The 19,891-nt window shown below is 41.7% G+C and overlaps 1 protein-coding gene and 1 non-coding gene across 4 annotated transcripts in view; one reads left to right on the forward strand and one right to left on the reverse strand.

Annotated features, from left to right (window-relative positions):
* Positions 1-13,791, reverse strand: part of LOC124008682 (matrilin-4-like) — a 53,099-nt gene extending 39,308 nt beyond the window's left edge. Inside the window, exons 1-6 of one of the 3 annotated variants that reach the window (XM_046320181.1) lie at positions 13,567-13,791; positions 8,704-8,845; positions 8,250-8,452; positions 7,529-7,919; positions 6,988-7,110; positions 6,405-6,527 (exon numbers count right to left, since the gene is read on the reverse strand). In XM_046320181.1, coding sequence (XP_046176137.1) covers positions 6,405-6,527; positions 6,988-7,110; positions 7,529-7,919; positions 8,250-8,452; positions 8,704-8,776 — 913 coding nt within the window. In that variant the 5' untranslated portion in view covers positions 8,777-8,845; positions 13,567-13,791. Of the gene's footprint in view, positions 1-6,404; positions 6,528-6,987; positions 7,111-7,528; positions 7,920-8,249; positions 8,453-8,703; positions 8,846-13,556 lie in introns of all 3 variants that reach the window. The other 2 variants (XM_046320182.1, XM_046320180.1) reach the window with 2 other exon arrangements.
* LOC124008955 lies at positions 11,992-12,046 on the forward strand. The gene has a single exon (XR_006834187.1). It is a non-coding gene; the product is annotated as a U7 small nuclear RNA (small nuclear RNA).
* Positions 13,792-19,891: the final 6,100 nt, after the last annotated feature.

The following is a 19,891-nucleotide window of genomic DNA, read 5'->3' on the forward strand; positions in this document are numbered from 1 at the left end:
CGTCATTTAAAGCAGGACCCTTAAGTCTATGGGAAATATTGTATTTTGTGACTAGGGGGCAGTTTTGAATTTTTGGAAAAACAACGTTCCCGTAGTAAACGGGATATTTTGTCAGGACAAGATGCTAGTATATGCATCTAATTGACGGTTTAGGATAGAAAACACTCTAAAGTTTCCAAAACTGTAAAAATATTGTCTGTGAGTATAACAGAACTGATGTTGCAGGCGAAAGCCTGAGAAAAATCCAATCCGGAAGTGCCCCATGTTTTGAAAGCGCTGCGTTCCAATGTGTCCCTATTGAGCAGTGAATGGGCTACCAACCAGATTACTCTTTCTCCGTATTCCTGAAGGTGTCTACAGCATTGTGACGTAGTTTTACGCATTTATGTTGAAGAATACCCGTACACCGAACGTGACACATGAGTTGGGATTATGGCTCATTGTTAGCTAGCTACACGTGAACAAAAGACTCTCATCTGAGTTTGCCAGAGCGCTGAATTGACTAATGCTCAAAACCCGCTGAATATGGCCGGTGTCAGTAAATGTTGGCCAAAAATCGTAATTACATTGTTGCCAGCAGCACAGTTACAATCCCCAACGTTCTAGATAACATGAAAACAACCAAACCAGCTCTGCTATGGCGATTAAAATGGTCAGAGTGGGGTGTTCTCTCATTTGTGTCTGGAAGTAGCTAGCAAGCTAGCCAATGTTAGCCAGTTAACTTGGGTGCTTGACTGCCGTTGTGAGGTCAGAGTGTTCGGATCAACCCTACTCATTGGCAGACAATCTGACAGCACAGTTGCACTCACCAACACTCTGGATAACATATCAGCCTAACCAGTTCTGCTAGTGGAAATTATGTTCAGTGAGCTGTTCCCTCATTTTTGTCTGAAAGTAGCTAGCAAGGTCATTTGGGTGCTTGACTGCTGTTGTTAGTATAAACGCCTGCATCTACTCTTGATTAATTTGCCGGAGGAGATGGCTTCCGTTTTAACCAATTGTGCTATTGTGTGTTTTTTCACGTTATTTGTAACTTATTTTGTACATAATGTTTTTGCCACTGTCTCTTATGACCGAAAGAGCTTGTGGACAGCGATTACTCACCTCGTACTAGACAAATATTTTTTTATTTTATTTAACGAGTCAGACATGAAGGATTTACTTCAGACGATGGACAAGGCCCAAATCCCCGCCATTCGCATGAAGAAGAGACCGAGATATTGGGGACATAGGTTGGGGTGCCTTGTAAGGATCTGACGGCGAGTGAGTAATCCCCCTCTACCATCAGTCCTATTAGCCAACGTGCAATCAATTGATAACTAAATGGATGAGCTCCGATCAAGACAATCCAAGCAATGGGACATTAAAAACTGTAATATCTTAAGTTTCACAAAGTAGTGGCTGAAGCCGACATGGTTAACATACAGCTGGCTGAGTTTTTGGTCCATCAGCATAATAGAACAGCTGAACAAAATCTAATATTAAGGAAGTCTTAAGGTTTTGCTCGTCTGAGGTAGAGTATCTCATTTATATTTTTTTATTTTATTTATTTAACTAAGCAAGTCAGTGTAGAACAAATTCTTATTTACAATGATGGCCAAACCCTAAACCGGATGATGCTGGGCCAATACTGCGCCACCCTATAGGACTCCCAATCACGGCCGGTTGTGACGCAGCCTGGAATCGAACCAGTGTCTGTTGTGACACCTCTAGCACTGAGATGCAGTGCCTTGGACCGCTGAGCCCCTCTGGATCAGTGGAATGATAAGCTGTATACCACACTATTTACTTCAAGAGTTTTCATCTATATTTTTTCGGAGTTGTCTATTTACCACCACAAACCGATGCTGGCACTAAATGAGCTGTATAAGGCCATAAGCAAACAAGAAAATGCTCATCCAGAGGCGGAGCTCCTTGTGGGCAGGGATGTTCATGCAGGGAAACTTAAATCCATTTTACCTCATTTCTACCAGCATGTTAAATGTGCAACCAGAGAATAAAACAACAACTCTAGACCACTTTTACTCCACACACAGAGACGCAGAACAAGCTCTCCCTCACACTCCATTTGGAAAATCTGACCATAACTCTATCCTCCTGATTCCTGCTTACAAGCAAAAACTAAAGCAGGAAGTACCAGTGACATGCTCAAAAGGAAGGGGTCAGATGACACAGATGCTAAGCTACAGGACTGTTTTGCTAGCACAGACTGGAATATGTTCCGGGATTCTTCCGATGGCATTGAGGAGTACACCACATCAGTCACTGGCTTCATCAATAAATGCATTGATGACGTCATTCCCACAGTGACAATAAGTACATACCCAACCAGAAGCCATGGATGACAGGCAACATCAGCACTGAACTAAAGGGCAGAGCTGCTGCTTTCAAGGAGCGGGACTCTAACCCGAACGCTTATAGGAAATCCCGCTATGCCCTCTGACAAACCATCAAACAGGTAAAGCTTCAACACAGGACTAAGATTAAATAGTACTACACCAGCTATGAAGCTCGTTGGATGTGGCAGGGCCTGCAAACTATTACAGACTACAAAGGGAAGCACAGAGGGAACTGCCCAGTGACACAAGCCTACCAGATGAGCTAAATAACTTATATGCTCACTTCGAGCCAAACAACACTGAAGCATGCATGAGAGCATCAACTGTTCCGGACGACTGTGTGATCACTCTCTCCGTAGCCGATATGAGTAAGACCTTTAAACAGGAAAATATTCACAACGCTGTAGGGCCAGATGGATTACCAGGACATGTACTCTGAGCATGCGCTGACCAACTGGCAAGTGTCTTCATTGACATTTTCAACCTGTCCCTGACTGAGTCTGAAAATACCGACCGGTTTCAAGACATGTAATGCTATGAGAGGCTGGTCATGGTTCACATCAACACCATTATCCCAGAAACCCTAGACCCACTCCAATTTACATACCGCCCCAAAAGATCCACAGATGATGCAATCTCTATTGCACTCCACACTACACTTTCCCATCTGGACAAAAGGAACACCTACGCGAGAATACTATTCATTGACTACAGCTCAGCGTTCAACACCATAAAGCCCTCAAAGCTCATGACTAAGCTAAGGACCCTCGGACTAAACACCTCCCTCTACAACTGGATCCTGGACTTCCTGACGGGCCGACCCCAGGTGGTAAGGTTAGGTAACAACACATCTGCCACGCTGATCCTCAACACTGGGGCCCCTCAGATGTGTGTGCTCAATCCCCTCCTGTATTCCCTGTTCACACATGACTGTATGGCCAAGCACGACTCCAACACCATCATTAAGTTTGCCGATGACACAACAGTGGTAGACCCGATCACCGACATCAATGAGACAGCCTATAGGGTGGAGGTCATAGACCTGGCAGTGTGGTGCCAGGATAACATACTCTCCCTCAATGTGATCAAGATAAAATAGATGATTGTGGACTACAGGAAAAGGAGGACCGAGCCCGCCCCCATTCTCATCGACAGGGCTGTAGTGGAGCAGGTTGATAGCTTCAAGGTCCTTGGTGTCCACATCACCAACAAACTATCATGGTCCAAACACACCAAGACAGTTGTGATGAGGGTACGACAATGCCTATTCCCCCTCAGAAGACTGAAAAGATTTGGCATGGGTCCTGTCATGGAAAATTACATAATTAGTCACAATGCTATCCTGTGTTCTACTGCTTAAAGAATAGTCTCTTGTTATATGCTAGTGTTTTTTCTAACCTGATTCAAACTTGGATTGGTGTGACTTAGTCATGAGACATTTGGGTGCAAATCCCATGGGTTTACTATCTACAGAAAGTCACATGTATGGAACCTTGCAGAAGGGAGTACAATATAGTGTTTGTTGTTGTGAATGCAGTTAAACGGTTGAGCCCTCGGCTATCAAACTTGTGCTATCTTAACTTTAGACAGACAACGAATGACCTTTTAGACACTATCAGCTGACTGCCACGTATACAGAAAGGGGTTGTATGTATTTTCTCTATAAAAGCATTGAACCGGCACTGTTCGTTGATCTTTTCAACTATCACTGCTGAGTGGGTAGTTGAATTTCCATTTGTACAAATCTCATAATAAAGTGTTGTTTGAAAGAATCAGAAGCCTCTCTTCCATTTGATTAGATATTCCCACAACAGTCCTCAGATCCTCAAAAAGTTATACATCTGCAACATCAAGAGCATCCTGACTCGTTCCATCACCACCTGGTATTGCAACTACTCTGCCACCGACTGCAAAGCACTACAGATGATAGTGCTTGTGACCCAGTACATCACTGGGGCCAAACTTCCTGCCATCCAGGACCTCTATACCAAACGATTGCCGAAGATTCCAGCCACCCTAGTCATAGACTGTTCTCTCTGCTAGAGGTACCGGAGTGCCAAGACTAGGTCCAAAAGGTTTCTTAAAAGCTTCTACCCCCAAGCCATAAGACTCCCGAACAGCTAATCAAATGGCTCCCCGGACCACCCCCATTTTTACGCTGCTGCTACTCTCTGTTTATTATCCATGCATAGTCACTTTACCTCTACCTTCAAGTACATATTACCTCAATTACCTAGATTAACCGGTGCCCCAGCACATTGACTCAGTACCGGTACCCCCTTTATATAGTCTCGCTACAATTATTTTATTGTTACTCCTTAATCATTTTTTATAATCTATATATTTAAAAAAAAGTTTTTACTTTTGGTTAAGGGCTTAAGGGCTTGTAAGTAAGCATTTCACTGTAAGGTCACCACACCTGTTGTATTTGGCACATGTGACAAATCAAATTAGTTTTGATTTAATTTAAAGAGATTGGTGTGGCTAAAGCTTAAGAGGGTGTGAATGATGCTGGATGAGTGTAGACAAAGGAGGGTTCTCCAGAAGTAGTACCAAAATATTCTAAGTCCATTTTCTCAAAAGTAAGCTTTACAAGTATTCAAAGCAAAATCACTTTCCTGTTGTTCCTCAACTGTAGTGTATGGTATACCATTTTATCCAATATAGAAAACATATTTACATTTTTTCTACATAAGACCGTTTTGAATTGGTTGGTCACATATAGACAGGTGTGTGCCTTTCCAAATCATGAACAATCAAATGAATTTACCACAGGTGGAATCCAATGAAGTTGAAGAAGCATCTCATGGATGATCAGTAGAAACAGGATGCATCTGAGCTCAATTTAGAGTCTTATAGCAAGGTGCACTTGATTCAGCAGCCCTAGCACGGGAATGGCAAAGTGTTCCCATTTTTCACCATTTCATGTGTCTGAAGGTAGAACTCCGACTACCCGGCAGGCCCTGAGAGCAAATCAAGTGCACTTATAGGCCTACCGCTGGCCAATCAGATCAGATCACTGTGTCTGCACAGTTTCCTTGAGCCATAGACTGTAAAAAGAAGCATCAAATGAAGTTGAGCATAGAAAGACACAACGAATACAGCAAAGAGCTGCTGTTTTTCTGAGTAAGTTAATGTTTAAAATTCCCTGAAGTCGATGTCCCCGTGGAAATCTAATTAGCATCATAAAAAATCCCCATAAAAATCTGTCAGTTTTAGCTAGAGATACAGTATCTGATATTTTGCATGGGCTGCATCTCATTCCACTGCATCCGCAACTGTGATGAAAGGTGTCAGAGCTAGAGCAGTGTTTGTCAGACCACGAGACATCCAGAAAATCAGTCTTCTCACGAAAGCCTCTGTAGCGTCCGAACTGTTTGGGCTACACACTAATATGGTGGAAAGGTGAGTCTCTCACGAACACGTACATGTTGGTTGTTTTGCTCTAGGACACCCACAAGCCTCACATAACTAGTCTGAATGTACCAGTTTTAAAATATACAGAAGCATATATATGGAGATATAGTTTAGAGCCTAAAATAATAGGTTAAATACATACAAAAAAAAAGTTTCATGACACTTCAGAATAAACTTCGTTTAGACTTTTGGGGGGACTGTCTGTTTATCCATGTAAGAAGCTGTTATTCAAAGTGTTTCTATGGGCTAATAGCAGCAAGGCCAAATTCAGTGTTTCACAATGCTGGGAAAATACTTTTGCCCATACTGCAGACGTTATATCGGTCTGCTAATACAGGACTATTAATAGCCCAGTGCACTACTTTTGTGAGAGAAAAAATGATAATAATAATAAATAAAATCTAAAAATAAATAATTACATTCTGGCTAAAACCAGCGCTGCAGCTGCAATAAATGAGTATAGCAATGTGTTCCTATAAATTAATTATTATGCTCACTCAGCTGTGCCTCGGAAGTAATAAAACATATGATTTAGGTATATACCTAAATATTTGGAAAATAATGTCTAAATGGTCTGAGAAGAACAACAAGGTTGGTGACCACTGGTCTATGGGTTTGGATGGATTATGCTATGATGGCCTCACTAACTTGTGCAGGTCTTCTTGTCGTTGTTGAGGGTGTAGCCAACGTTGCAGCCGCAGGTGAAGGCTCCAGGGGAGGGGATACAGCTCTGCTCACAGTCATGCTTTCCCTCAGCACACAGATCTATGGCTGTATCATACAAAGAGACAAAAATCACAGTTGATGGTAAATCAGTAACTGCTGAATCCTAACTTGACCTAGGGCTCTATTCAATCTGAATCGTTTCAGATTCTGTGATAAAAATGTGAAGATAATTTCCATTTGAGATGACATATGCAGCGCTTACCGTGAATTCAGTCCCCACTTAAGCTAGAACATTGCCTTTAAATTTCAATGACGCTGTAAAGCTGAACTTCCACAATGCATATTGAATGGCTACATGCTCACAATTAAAACTTTCGTACACATTTCCCATTGGCATATACAAGAACCAGGCCCAGTTACTGTTAAATTCAAGTGATGAAATTAAATTCAAGTGATGAAAATGAATACACTACAGTTATGCATTCACTTGACTGACATTATATATCGTTCATTAATTTTAAAAAAGTATTAAGTTGTCTCATGTCTAGCCCAATGGACAGCCTACCTATGCAGGTCTTGGAATCCTTGTTGAGAGTGTACCCTGGCCGACACAGGCAGTGGAAAGAGCCAGGGGAACTCTCACAGAGGTGCTCGCAGCCATGGTCAGACTCCAGGCATAGATCCATCCCTGGAACCCCAGCAGGTGAGCAAAGAAATCTACCTTCAATCACTCTCATATCATTGACATTAGGAAATATCAAGGATTTGCTCAAACTGTTTTGGAAGATGATCAAGTTCCCAAAAGCTAGAATTAGAATTAAATGCTTGTTATTGTGCTGCCAAGGATGTAACTTATACCGAGAGCTGAAAATGAGTTGAGTTTATGAGGACAAATTAACGGATAAACGTTTTACAAGCTTTAAGTCTCAGGTACGAATACATACCTTTGTGAACACTGATGACCTTGACACTTCAGCAACTGTAAAGTGTGATTTCCTCAATTTGATTGAAACTGAGTGGTAATCTTGATAATTGCTTACATCACGCATATTGCTGTACACACGTTTGATGATAATTCAATAATATTACATATCAACCCAACCCACCGCAGAGCTTGTCCTGGAACTGCAGGCCAAACTGGTGGATCAGGTCAAAGGACTCCACCAGGAAGACATGATCCTCGAAGGGTGGCGATGCCATGGCGCGCAGTGAGGTCATATCCGCCCGGGCCACCCCTACTGTGTAGATCTCGATGCCCTTGTCCCGAGCCTCGGCCGCCACTTCCGCCACACGGTCCTGGGGCCGTCCATCCGTTACAATGACAGCTACATTGGGCACCTTGGGTCTGTCACCCTCAGCTGCCGTGAAGGCATGGTTCATGACGTACTTGATGGCCAGGCCCGTCATGGTGCCCTGTGCCAAGGGGATGATCTCATTGATGCCTTTCACCATGCCCTGCAGCTTTGCGTGGGTCTTGAGAGAGAATTCGTTTTGAACCTAGAGTCATAGAAGCATACAAAGCATCAATCACCTCTTCATCTGCAGGTTTTGCTTGTCTAACTATCTATATTTAGGTACAACTGAGTCTTTAACAGTGAAAAAAACTTTTCAGTTAATTCAACCCTAGGAAAAAATACATGTGCATCGCAAAAGCTTTTAGCCTTTGGTGATAGTTCTCTAGACTTTGTGGAGTTACAATAACTACGATTGGAAATGGAAGACAAGATAAGAAATACATGCCAAGAACTATCTTCCCTCTTCAAGCGTAGTCCTTCACTACGGTGTAAAAACACAGATAAATTGAGAATTAGAAAAGAGGTTGTGGACCTGGCTGGAGTACTGTACCAGGCCCACCCGGGTAGCGTTCGATCCCACGTCCAGGGTGTGGATGATGTCGATCATGAATTTGCGCATGGTCTCAAACTCGTGGGGTCGCACACTGCGAGAGCTGTCAATAATGAACACCAGGTCCACTGGGCCAGACTTGCACTTCTGCTCCGGTGCTGGATTGGAATTTAGTTGAAAATCAGCTGCAAATTCATCACAAGCTGCATGAATATGAAATTATCTACGGCAAGTAGAAGTAATTATCTACGGCAAGTAGAAGTAATCTATACAAGTAAACAGTAATTTTGTTTGAATTTCATTAACTTCCTTGCAAAGCCAGATCTCATTCTAATTGAATCTGACACAACATTATGAGGTAAGAAGCAATTGAATGTGTGCCGAACTGCAATGCATTCATGGTCATTTTATTACTTCACTGTTGGATTAGGCTAACCTGCTTTTGGCCTAGCCACAGCCAGGGTGGCCAAGACTAGCAGAACAGATACACAGACACACAGCTGTCTCATGTTTAGGGTGCTGGGCTGGGAGCTGGACCTGTCGGAGCTGGTCTGGGTTTAGGCAGGCTTCACACTGCACTGCAATGAGAGAATACAAAACAAAACACGTCAGAGACATCCATGGGTACTTTACCACCAGCACATTCCTGCCCAGCTCTGCCATAAAAACTCTTGACGCCACAAAGATGGCGGAGGTATACAGGAGTCAGTCCTATCCTAACAGACAGCTGCACCTTCAAATCACCACATGCAAGGGATTCAAACGCAGCACAAGAGTAATCACTGGAAAAGAGCAATGTCTGGGACATGTTTATACGAAATGGACATTACAAAAACCACTTATTTTCTTGGGTCCTGAGAGAGGGGTCCTGGTGAGGTTTATCGTTATCACTTAGATAGCTGTACCTTGAAAAAGTGCTTGTTGTAATTCATTAGCCTCATTTTGGTCAATTTGTGAATGCCCAATGGAAGCAACTTCCTCAGAGAGAGTAGAAAGATACCACATCAAAAAACAACTGTGGAGTGTGCTATGCCTACTTGGCAGAAAAGTTTTAGTGAACCATTAAACCGATGCCAATTGACATGAGCCATGAATCCTTCTGATATGAAAACGTATGTGAAATCCCACAGACTAATTTCATAGATAACAAGAGAGCGATGGAAAGAAGAAAAGAGGGATACAGACAGAACTAAGTGTGATGACAAAGATAGATCAGGACCTCGCAAAGAGCCCAGATTCTGCTCAGAGAAAGCCTTATGCATTGTGGACTTGATCAGGCTCACTTGTTCTCCTCCCAGACTCAGTGCAGAAATAACTCTAGATGTGTGTTTTAGAAGCCTCCTGCCGTAACCCTGTGCATGTGTCTGTGTGCAGGTACAAAGAAGCTTCAGTGTGCCCCACTACCAGAGTATGTGATCGGAGTTCTGCTGTTGGAAATCCTTTTGGAAAGTGCTCAGCATTTAAACATTTATTTGTATTAAATCACTATAGTCTATAAATTGCACATATAGGCTGTGACGTACATAGAATTGAATACAAATTAAACAAAAAATGACTTATTAGTCCCTTTGAATTAATTTTTAAAACACGAGTTTGGCCAGTCTGTGTCTTCAGGCTCATGCTATGGTGATTGGAGAGCAGGAGAGCAGGCCAGCAGCGGAGAATATCATCCACACTTGCAGAGCCACTGGGGATGCTTAACATCCCTTTGGTCACTTTTGCCAGGCTGGGCAGAGATGCAGTTTTTTTTTATATAGGTAGTCCTAAAGGTTTTTAGGCAAAATAAGCCATTCAAAACGGAAAGCTCCTTGAACGTGGCAATATGCCAGGCCTATTGGGCCAAAATCCATTATGGCCTATTGATAAGAATGTGATTCCCATTTAGAAAAATATATATATATACTACCATTCAAAGGTTTGGGGTCACTTAGAAATGCCTTTGTTTTAAAAACAAAAGCCATTTTTTTGCCTTATTTAATAAAATAACAGAAAATTGAACAGAAATACAGTCTAGACATTGTTAATGTTGTAAATGACTATTGTAGCTGGAAACGGCATATTTTTAATGGATTATCTACATAGGTGTACAAAGGCCCATTATCAGCAACCGTCACTGCTGTGTTCCAATGGCATGTTGTGTTAGAAAATCCAAGTTTATAATTTTAAAAGGCTAATTGATCATTACAAAACCCTTTTGCAATTGTTAGCACAGCTGAAAACTGTTGTGCTCTAATTAAAGAAGCAATAAAACTTGCCTTCTTTAGACTAGTTGAGTATCTGGAACATCAGCATTTGTGGTTTCGATTACTGGCTCAAAATGGCCAGAAATAAAGAACTTTCTTCTGAAACTCGTCAGTCTATTCTTGTTCTAAGAAATTGCCAAGAAACTGAAGATCTGGTACAACGCTGTGTACTACTCCCTTCACACAACAGTGCAAACTGACTCTAACCAGAATATAAAGAGGAGTGGGAGGCCCAAGAAGACAAGTACATTACAACTGAGCAAAAGGACAAGTACATTAGAGTGTCTAGTCCTCAACTGGCAGCTTCATGAAATAGTACCCGCATAATACCAGTCTCAACGTCAACAATGAAGATGCTGGCCTTCAGGATGAGCTACTATGTCCAGTGTCTGTGTCCCATCTTGATCTTTTATTTTTATCAGTCAGTCTGAGAGATGGCTTTTTCTTTGCAACTCTGCCTAGAAGGACATCATCCCAGAGTCACCTATTGAATTGAGAAATAATAACTATGAATTACTATGTCAGATTGACAAAAATGTTTTCAGGTAATCATGTTTAAACTCAAGTACCTCCCAATTTAATTCATTGTGTCAGTTCTCACTCTTTGAGTTGTGTTCGTCCTAGCTACTAAATGAAACACTTCTTTACATTCAAAAGATTTATTTCCAGTTAACTGTCACGCCCTGACCATAGACAGCCCTCGGTTCTCTATGGTGTTTAGGTCAGAGCGGGGGGGGGGTTATCTAGTTTATAGATTTCTAGGTTGGTGGTTTGTGTGGTTCCCAATTAGAGGCAGCTGGTAGACGTAGTGTTTGGGCACTACGTCCTCACGGTCTTTGCAAGTTTTGTTATTTTGTTAGTTTCACTTAAACAAACTATTCTCATGCTGCGCCTTGGTCTGCTCATTTCCAAGATCTTGACATTAACAATGGATGGTATAGTGAAGATTTCAGTAGGGAGCTTTATGCTCCCATCTGCCCCACATAACAAAATACCCCTGTTTACAAAAAAAATACTATGGTGCTTACTATAGCATTCTATAGTAGTAAACTGTAGTATGCTATACTCTTTAGTATATCTCGATCATGTGTAGTACGTATTATAGAATTTTGTAGTATACTGTAGAATACTATATTACACACTTTTCTATCCCTCGATCGTGTGCAGAGCTTACTATATCATTTTGTAGCATACTGTAGAATACTATACTACACATTGTAGTATCCCTCAATCATGTAGTGCTTACTATATATTTTTAAATATACATATATATATATTTAAATATATTGTATTATCCCTTGATTGTGTAGTGCTAACTATAGAATGTTGTAGTATACTGTAGAATACTATACAATTTGCATATGCCCTTTCCCCTCCTTCATATTTGTGACTATATATTTTGTTCCCTACAGGTTAAAGAAAAGAGCAGAAGAACTGAACCTAGCTATTCATTCCCCAGTCCTACCTACTTACAGGTTATGGAAAATTTGCTATTTTAGTATTTGTCCGGTAGGTTTCTTCAAGGAGAAAGCCCCAAAACGATCATAAAAAAGGATAATAAAAGAATAAAATAAACAGACTACAGTATGCTACACTAATGTCTGCAAAAACACTACAGTCATATCAGCAAAAACACAACAGGAAATACCACAGTGTTCATTGTAATGTTTTTTTGCAAAAACACCAGTGAATAGTATAGTATATAAATATAGTAATACAACTATTTTTCCTGTGTGGCTTTTTTCTCACCGATGAGCTTCTCCTCCAGTTCCTAAGCCAGCAGTTGTTAAGGTAAGGTTGCGAAATATGCTTGGTATTATTCTAATGAGTTCTACCCCCCAAAAAAGACAAGACAAAATTTGGTCAATTAATTTCTACATGAATGAATCTGGTGCACATCAAGTTCCACCAAGTTAATTAAGTAAATTCTACAAGAGGGGAGACAGAGGTGGGAGAGGAAGGGGGAGAGAGGGAGGAAGGGAGAGTGAGCTACACATTCATAGTGAGTGAAGAGAATAGACAGTTGTGGCTGGCTCTGTGGCTGGAAGGGAGTTGAGTGACAGCTTGAGCACATATTCAGATTAAGACACAGCAGCTTCTTGTTCCTTCTCGATTGGAAGCAGATGTGGACTTTGCTACTGTTAGCAGTTTCTCCTGCCTCTTCTTCTCCAGGCAGTCACTGTGCACCCACACATACCGGCAGTTAGCACCCTCAATATACTCACTCTACAATACACAATGTTGCACTGATAACCAGGTCGTATAGAATCACTTGTTGTTTTTTAAACTAACCGCAATTCTCATTATACACAAATTCACTGGGATATGTGGGTTTGTTGGATATTATCCTGTTTGATGATAGTTTCTAAATAATGAATTGTACTAAATGATAGTGTAAGCCAAGTTTTGTTTAATGTATACTTTTTAAACTGCAATTTAATAATATCATTTTATCAAACCATTAGCCTAATAAGCACAGATTGGCAAATATAGATTTGACTAATTCCATCCTATCCCAATGATCTCTTTAAAGATAATCATTACCTAGTCCAGCACAAACCGATAGGCTACCAGCAACTGCTGCTGCAATTTCTACTACAGTAATGTATTTGCCTAACACTAATACTAACAACATAAGTTGTAAATATTTGCAATAGTTTTTCTACAAATCATTTTTTATCTTCAAGTGTAGACTACCGTGACTGCACAGTAGTGCATACATAGCTTTGATATGACTGAGCAGTATAGGTGTATATAAATTAGCGACACCTCAGGGATAGACTTCATATTGGCAACTCTTATTATACCTATGATGGTAACATCAGAAATGACAATCCCATAGTGCCGCTAATGAAGGGTAAGACAGACATTTCCTTCCTGGGTCATGTTGCCTGTTTGACCAAAATATTTATTTGCCTATATAGAGTAGCAAAACAAAACACACTGACACTGGTCTATAGATATGCAGTCAGTGAATGCTGAAAAAAAACATGCTCTCTCCATTACATTTTCAGCATCGTTGCAGAATTCCATGGACCCTACTCACCTGTACCCACCCTGGGATTCGCTCACTCTCCTGGGAATGATGCTGGGTAGGACGGAACCTTGGCCGTTGGAATGGAACAGGTAAGCTACTGCTGTAAATGCAACTTTTTAAAACACACAAAATGCCTGTTGTGACTCACAAAAAGTCCAAGTAAAAGCAAAGGTATCCAAGATTCAAGTCACCAAGCTGGGAGGATTGAGTGTTCCTGTGAGGTTTTTGCCTCGTCTCAACTGGTATTCTGTCATGGAATGAAGGAGTGGAGGCTCATGCAGGTATTAAAATACAGGCAATGACAGTGCAAGTGTAGACCCCACCCCCCTTTGAAATAGGAACCGCTGGGAAGGCACAGGAGGGACACATGCCAGGACTGGGATGATCTTGCTCCTTTTGTGTGGAATACAATAAATTCAAACTTACTGAGATGACTAAATAAAGTTTAATTAAACTATTTAACTCTAGGCTACCCACTGTGCTTTTCCAAATGACCAATGCTAATACTGTAACAACGACTTACCAATGACAACACTAACAGTAATTTTGGCCTAGTTTCGTAACTGTTGGAGTGCATTTTGTTTACTTCATGCCTTATGTAGCCATGCATGGTGTAAAAAACCAGTAGGTCTGTGCTCCTGATGCCGTGACCTCTAGGAGAAAATCTAATTTAAACTCTTGGCACCCTGGTGTTTAGGCAGACAGCTCAAGTCAACTGTGAACCCAGGGTCAAATAAGAGCTCAGTGATCTGGACAAAACATTCCCTGAACTTAGAGCCCCACTCACCTCTTAAAGTCTAAGGGGAAAATAGTTGTAAGAGTGAAGTTATTGTGAGACAATTCAATGAGACATTTTAACATGCATCACTATGTCTACAGAAATGAGACGAGCATATAAAACTGAACTGGTACATAAAGTCAGTGGGAAAACTACTGTACATACAGTAAGCTTCGATGTTTTTATTGTTTTGCTATAATGTGTTTGGCCTAGGGATTTGCCAGTGATGGACAGTTGTTGTCCTGTGCGTTTAAACCCCAATTTTATTATACTGTGCCCGGTTTCATGTTAGCAATGGAACTTGGGCTTCTGAGTGTTTTGTGTTTATCTTTCCAACACAACGGTGTTCCCCAAAACACTACGCAGAGAGAACCATTGCTAAGTGGGTTGTTGAGGCATGTGTCGATACTGATACAGATGTTAGATCTTAACTCGATCACTATTTTGCCATAGAGAATGTTCCTGATGCATCAAGGCTGAATCACAAACGGCTGTGATTGGGAGTCCCATAGGGTCAAACGTCGTCCAGGTTTGGCGGGTGCAGGCCGTCATTGTAAATAAGAATTTGTTCTTAAATGACTAGTTAAATAAAAGGTGAAATAAAATACAATCAAGACAAGATATAGGTCTCCACTAATCTATGACAAACAAGTTTCTAGTGTATCCGAAGGTTATGAATGAACTCAAAATGTAGTTCAACAGTTGTCTGGGGTGGTCTAGCGGTTAGGGTGACTGCATTCAGTACGCACATATAGACCTACTGACTTGACATGGGTTTGAATTAGTTACACATTTCCAATATGGACAGAACAGGGTTATTTTACCCCCAATGTTCATAAGAAATGACCATACCAGACACTTTTGTATAACATAAATAGGAAACTAATAAAATAAGTCAGTAGGCTACACCAACATTCAAAGTGTCTGGTATGCGTGATAAACAAGGAAGTACTTTATTTCTATTGTACGAAATGCTTGTCAAATAGATAAATCGCCCTTGGCTTATTCTGACCCTTTACTCAGTACTTTGTTGAAACGCCTTTGGCAGCAATTACAGCCTCGAGTCTTCTTGGGTATGACGCTACAAGCTTGGCACACCTGTATTTGGGAAGTTTCTCCCTTTTCTTCTCTGCAGATCCTCTCAAGGTCTGTCAGGTTGTACGGGGAGTGTCGCTGCACAGCTATTTTCAGGTCTCTCCAGAGATGTTCGATCAGGTTCAATTCCGGGCTCTGGCTGGGCCACTAAAGGATATTCAGAGACTTGTCCGGAAGCCACTCCTGTGTTGTCTTGGCTGTGTGCTTAGAGTCCTTGTCCTGTTGGAAGGTGAACCCACACCTTAGGCTGAGGTCCTGAGTGCTCTGGAGCAGGTTTTCATCAAGAATCTCTCTTTACTTTGCTCTTTTCATCTTTTCCTCAACCCTGACTGGTCTCGTAGTCCCGGTCACTGAAAAACATCCCACAGCATGATACTGCCACCACCATGCTTCACTATATGGATCGTGCCAGGTTACCTCGAGACGTGAAGCTTGGCATTCAGACCAGAAACTTCAATCTTGGTTTCATCAGACCATAGAATCAGACCATAGAACTTTAGGTGCCTATTGGCAAATTCAAAGCTGGCTGTCATGTGCCTTTTATTGTTGAGTGGCTTTCGTCTGGCCACTCTACCATAAAGGCCTAATTGGTGGAGTGCTGAAAAGATGGTTGTCATTCTGGAAGGTTCTCCAATCTCCACAGAAGAACTCTAGAGCTCTGTCAGAGTGACCATCAGGTTGTTGGTCACCTCCCTAACCAAGGCCCTTCTTCTCCGATTGCTCAGTTTGGCTGGGCAGCCAGCTCTAGGAAGAGTCTTGGTTGTTGTTCCAAACTTCATCCATTTAAGAATTATGGACTCCACTGTGTTCTTGGACCCCTTCAACGCTGCAGAAATGTTTTGGTAGCCTTCCCCAGACCTGTGCCTCGACACAATCCTGTCTCAGAGCTATACAGACAATTCCTTCGACCTCATAGCTTGGTTTATGCTGTGACATTCCAAATCATGTCCAATCAATTGAATTTACCACAGGTGGACTCCAATCAAGTTGTAGAAACCTCTCAAGGTTGACCAATGGTAACATTGGGTCACATAGCACATAGACTGTTAGTTATGTAAGGTATCGTTTTTTTTAACTTTCACTTTGTCATTATGGGGTATTGTCCGTAGATTGATGAGGATTTTTATTTATTTAATCCATTTCAGACTAATTCTGTACGTAACAAAATGTGGAAAAAGTCAAGGGGTTTAAATACTTTCCAAATGCACTGTATACACGGGTGTGATAGTTTATGAACTATAGTAGGAATTCATCACAATCCAAGCCTACTCATTAGACAAAAACTGCAGCTCCAATGGAACAATAAGCTTCACAAGTGCAACACCACTATTCTGGCTATTAATCATCCTTAAAAGTGAGTTAAATAAGTTAAATAAGCTTTTTTCTCTCAATAAATCATAGCTTGTATGATATCATGCATGCAAGCTTACCTCAAATCAAATTTTATTTGTCACATGCGCTGAATAAAATACCGTGAAATGCTTATTTACAAATCCTTGAACTCCATTGTTGGTGAAGAAAATATGTACCAAATAAACATTAAAAAAGGACCATGTAACACAATAAAATAACAATAACGAGGCTATATACTGGGGGTACAGTTTAGTCTAGATCATTTGTACATGTACAGTGGCTTGCGAAAGTATTCACCCTTGGCATTTTTCCTATTTTGTTGCCTTACAACCTGGAATTAAAATGGATTTTTTGGGGTGGGGGGTTATTATTTGATTTACACCACATGCCTACCACTTTGAAGATGCAAAATATGTTTTATTGTGAAACAAACAAGAAATAAGAATGAAACTTGAGCGTGCATAACTATTTTATTTTATTTTACTTGTTTTTATTTTCCCGTTATTTAACTAGGCATGTCAGTTAAAGAACAAATTCTTATTTTCAATGACGGCCTAGGAACAGTGGGTCAACTGCCTTGTTCAGGGGCAGAATGACAGATTTTTACCTTGTCAGCTCGGGGATTCAATCTTGCAACCTTTCGGTTACTAATCCATCGCTCTAATCCCCCCCCAGGCAATACTTTGTAGAGCCACCTTTTGTAGCAGCAATTACAGATGCAATAGGGGTATATCTCTATAAGCTTGGCACATCTAGCCACTGGGATGTTTTCCAATTCTCCAAGGAAAAACTGCTCCAGCTCCTTCAAGTTGAATGGGTTCCACTGGTGTACAGCAGTCTTTAAGTCATACCACAGATTCTCAATTGGATTTATCTCTGGTCTTTGACCCTGCCATTCCTAGACATTTAAATGTTTCCCCTAAAACCACTTGAGTGTTGCTTTAGCAGTATACTTAGGGTCATTGTCCTGCTCGAAGGTGAACCACGGTCCTAGTCTCAAATCTCTGGAAGACTGAAACAGGTTTCCCTCAAGAATTTCGCTGAATTTAGCGCCATCCACCATGCCTTAAATTCTGACCAGTTTCCCAGTCCCTGCCAACGAAAAACATCCCCACAGCATGATGCTGCATCACCATGAGGTGGTGGTTCTCGGGGTGATGAGAGATGTTGGGTTTGCGCCAGACATAGATACCTTCCATATGTTTGGGGTGTCTCCCACATACCTTTTGGCGAACACCAAACGTGTTTGCTTATTTTTCTTTAAGCAATGGCTTTTTCCTGGACACTCTTCCGTAAAGCCAAGCTCTGTGGCTTGGTGTACGGCTTAAAGTGGTCCTATGTACAGATTCTCCATTCTCTGCTGTGGAGCTTTGCAGTTCCTTCAGGGTTATCTTTGGTCTCTTTGTTGCCTCTCTGATTAATGCCCTCCTTGCCTGGTCCCTGACTTCTGGTGGGCAACCCTCTCTTGACAGGTTTGTTGCGGTGCCATATTCTTTCAATTTTTTAATAATGGATTTAATGGTGCTCCGTGGGATGTTCAAAGTTTCTGATTTTTTTATAACCCAACCCTGACACTAAGCAAAGGGCACTTCCCTGACCTGTCTGGCGAACTCCTTGGTCTTCATGGTGCCGCTTGCTTGGTGGTGCCCCTTGCTTAGTGGTGTTGCAGACTTGGGGGCCTTTCAGAACAGATGTATGTATATTAAGATCATGTGACAGATTGCACACTGGTGGACTTTATTGAACTAATTACGTGACTTCTGACAGTAATTGGTTTCACCAGATCTTATTTAGGGCCTTCATAGCAAAGGTGGTGAATACATATGCACACCACTTTTCCGTTTAAAAAAATAATATTTTGAAATATTTTGAAACAAGTAATTTTTTTCATTTCACCAATTTGGACTATTTTGTGTATGTCCATTACATGAAATCCAAATAAAAAATATATTTGAATTACAGTTTGTAATGTAAATAGTCCAGGTAGCCATTGTTCAGAAGTCTTATGGCATGGGGGTAAAAAGATGTTAAGGAGCTTTTTGATCCTAGACTTGGCACTCTGGTACCGCTTGCCATACGGTAGCAGAGAGAACAATCTATGACTTTGGTGACTGGAGTCTTTGACAATTTTTTGGACTTTCCTTTGACATGCCTAGTATATAGGTCCTGGATGGCAGGAAGCTTAGCCCCAGTGATGTAATGGGCCATAAGCTTTACCCTCTGTAGTGCCTTACGGTCAAATTCCGAGCAGTTGCCATACCAGACGGTGATGCTCTCGATGGTGCAGCTGTAGAACTTTTTGAAGATCTGGGGACCCATGCCTAATCTTTTCAGTCTCCTGAGGGAAAAAAGGTGTGGTGTACCCTCTTCACGACTGTCTTGGTGTGTTTGGACCATGATAGTTTGTTGTTGAGGTTGTCACCAAGTAACTTGAAACTCTCAACCTGCTCAAACTGCAGCCCCGTCAATGTTAATGGGGGCTTGTTCGGCCTGCCTTTTCCTGTTGTCTACAATCAACTCATTTTTCTTACTCACATTGAGGGAGAGGTGGTTGTCCTGGCACCACACTGCCAGGTCTCTGACCTCCTCCCTATAGGCTGTCTCATAGTCGTCGGTAATCAGGCCTACCACTGTTGTGTCGTCAGCAAACTTAATGATGGTGTTGGAGTCATGTTTGGCCACGAGTTGTGGGTGAACAGGGAGTATAGGAGGGGACTAAGCACGCACCCATGAGGGGCCCCAGTGTTGAGGATCACTGTGGCAGACGTGTTGTCGCCTACTCTTACCACCTGGGGCGGCCCGTCAGGAAGTCCGGGATCCAGTTACAGAGGGAGGTGTTTAGTCCCAGGGTCCTTAGCTTAGTGATGAGCTTTGTGTGCACTATGGTGTTGAAGACTGAGCTGGAGTCAATGAACAGCATTCTCACATCGGTATTCCTTTTGTCCAGGTGGGAAAGGTCAGTGCGGAGTGCGATTAAGGTTGCATCATCTGTGGATCTGTTGGGGCGGTATGCGAATTGTAGTGGGTCCAGGGCAGTGGTTCCCAAACTTTTTATACTCTCGTACCCCTTCAAACATTCACCCTCCAGCTGCGTACCCGCTCTAGCACCAAGGTTAGC

The sequence above is a fragment of the Oncorhynchus gorbuscha genome, linkage group LG21 (genome assembly GCF_021184085.1).
Source record: "Oncorhynchus gorbuscha isolate QuinsamMale2020 ecotype Even-year linkage group LG21, OgorEven_v1.0, whole genome shotgun sequence".
Taxonomy (NCBI): Eukaryota; Metazoa; Chordata; class Actinopteri; order Salmoniformes; family Salmonidae; genus Oncorhynchus; species Oncorhynchus gorbuscha.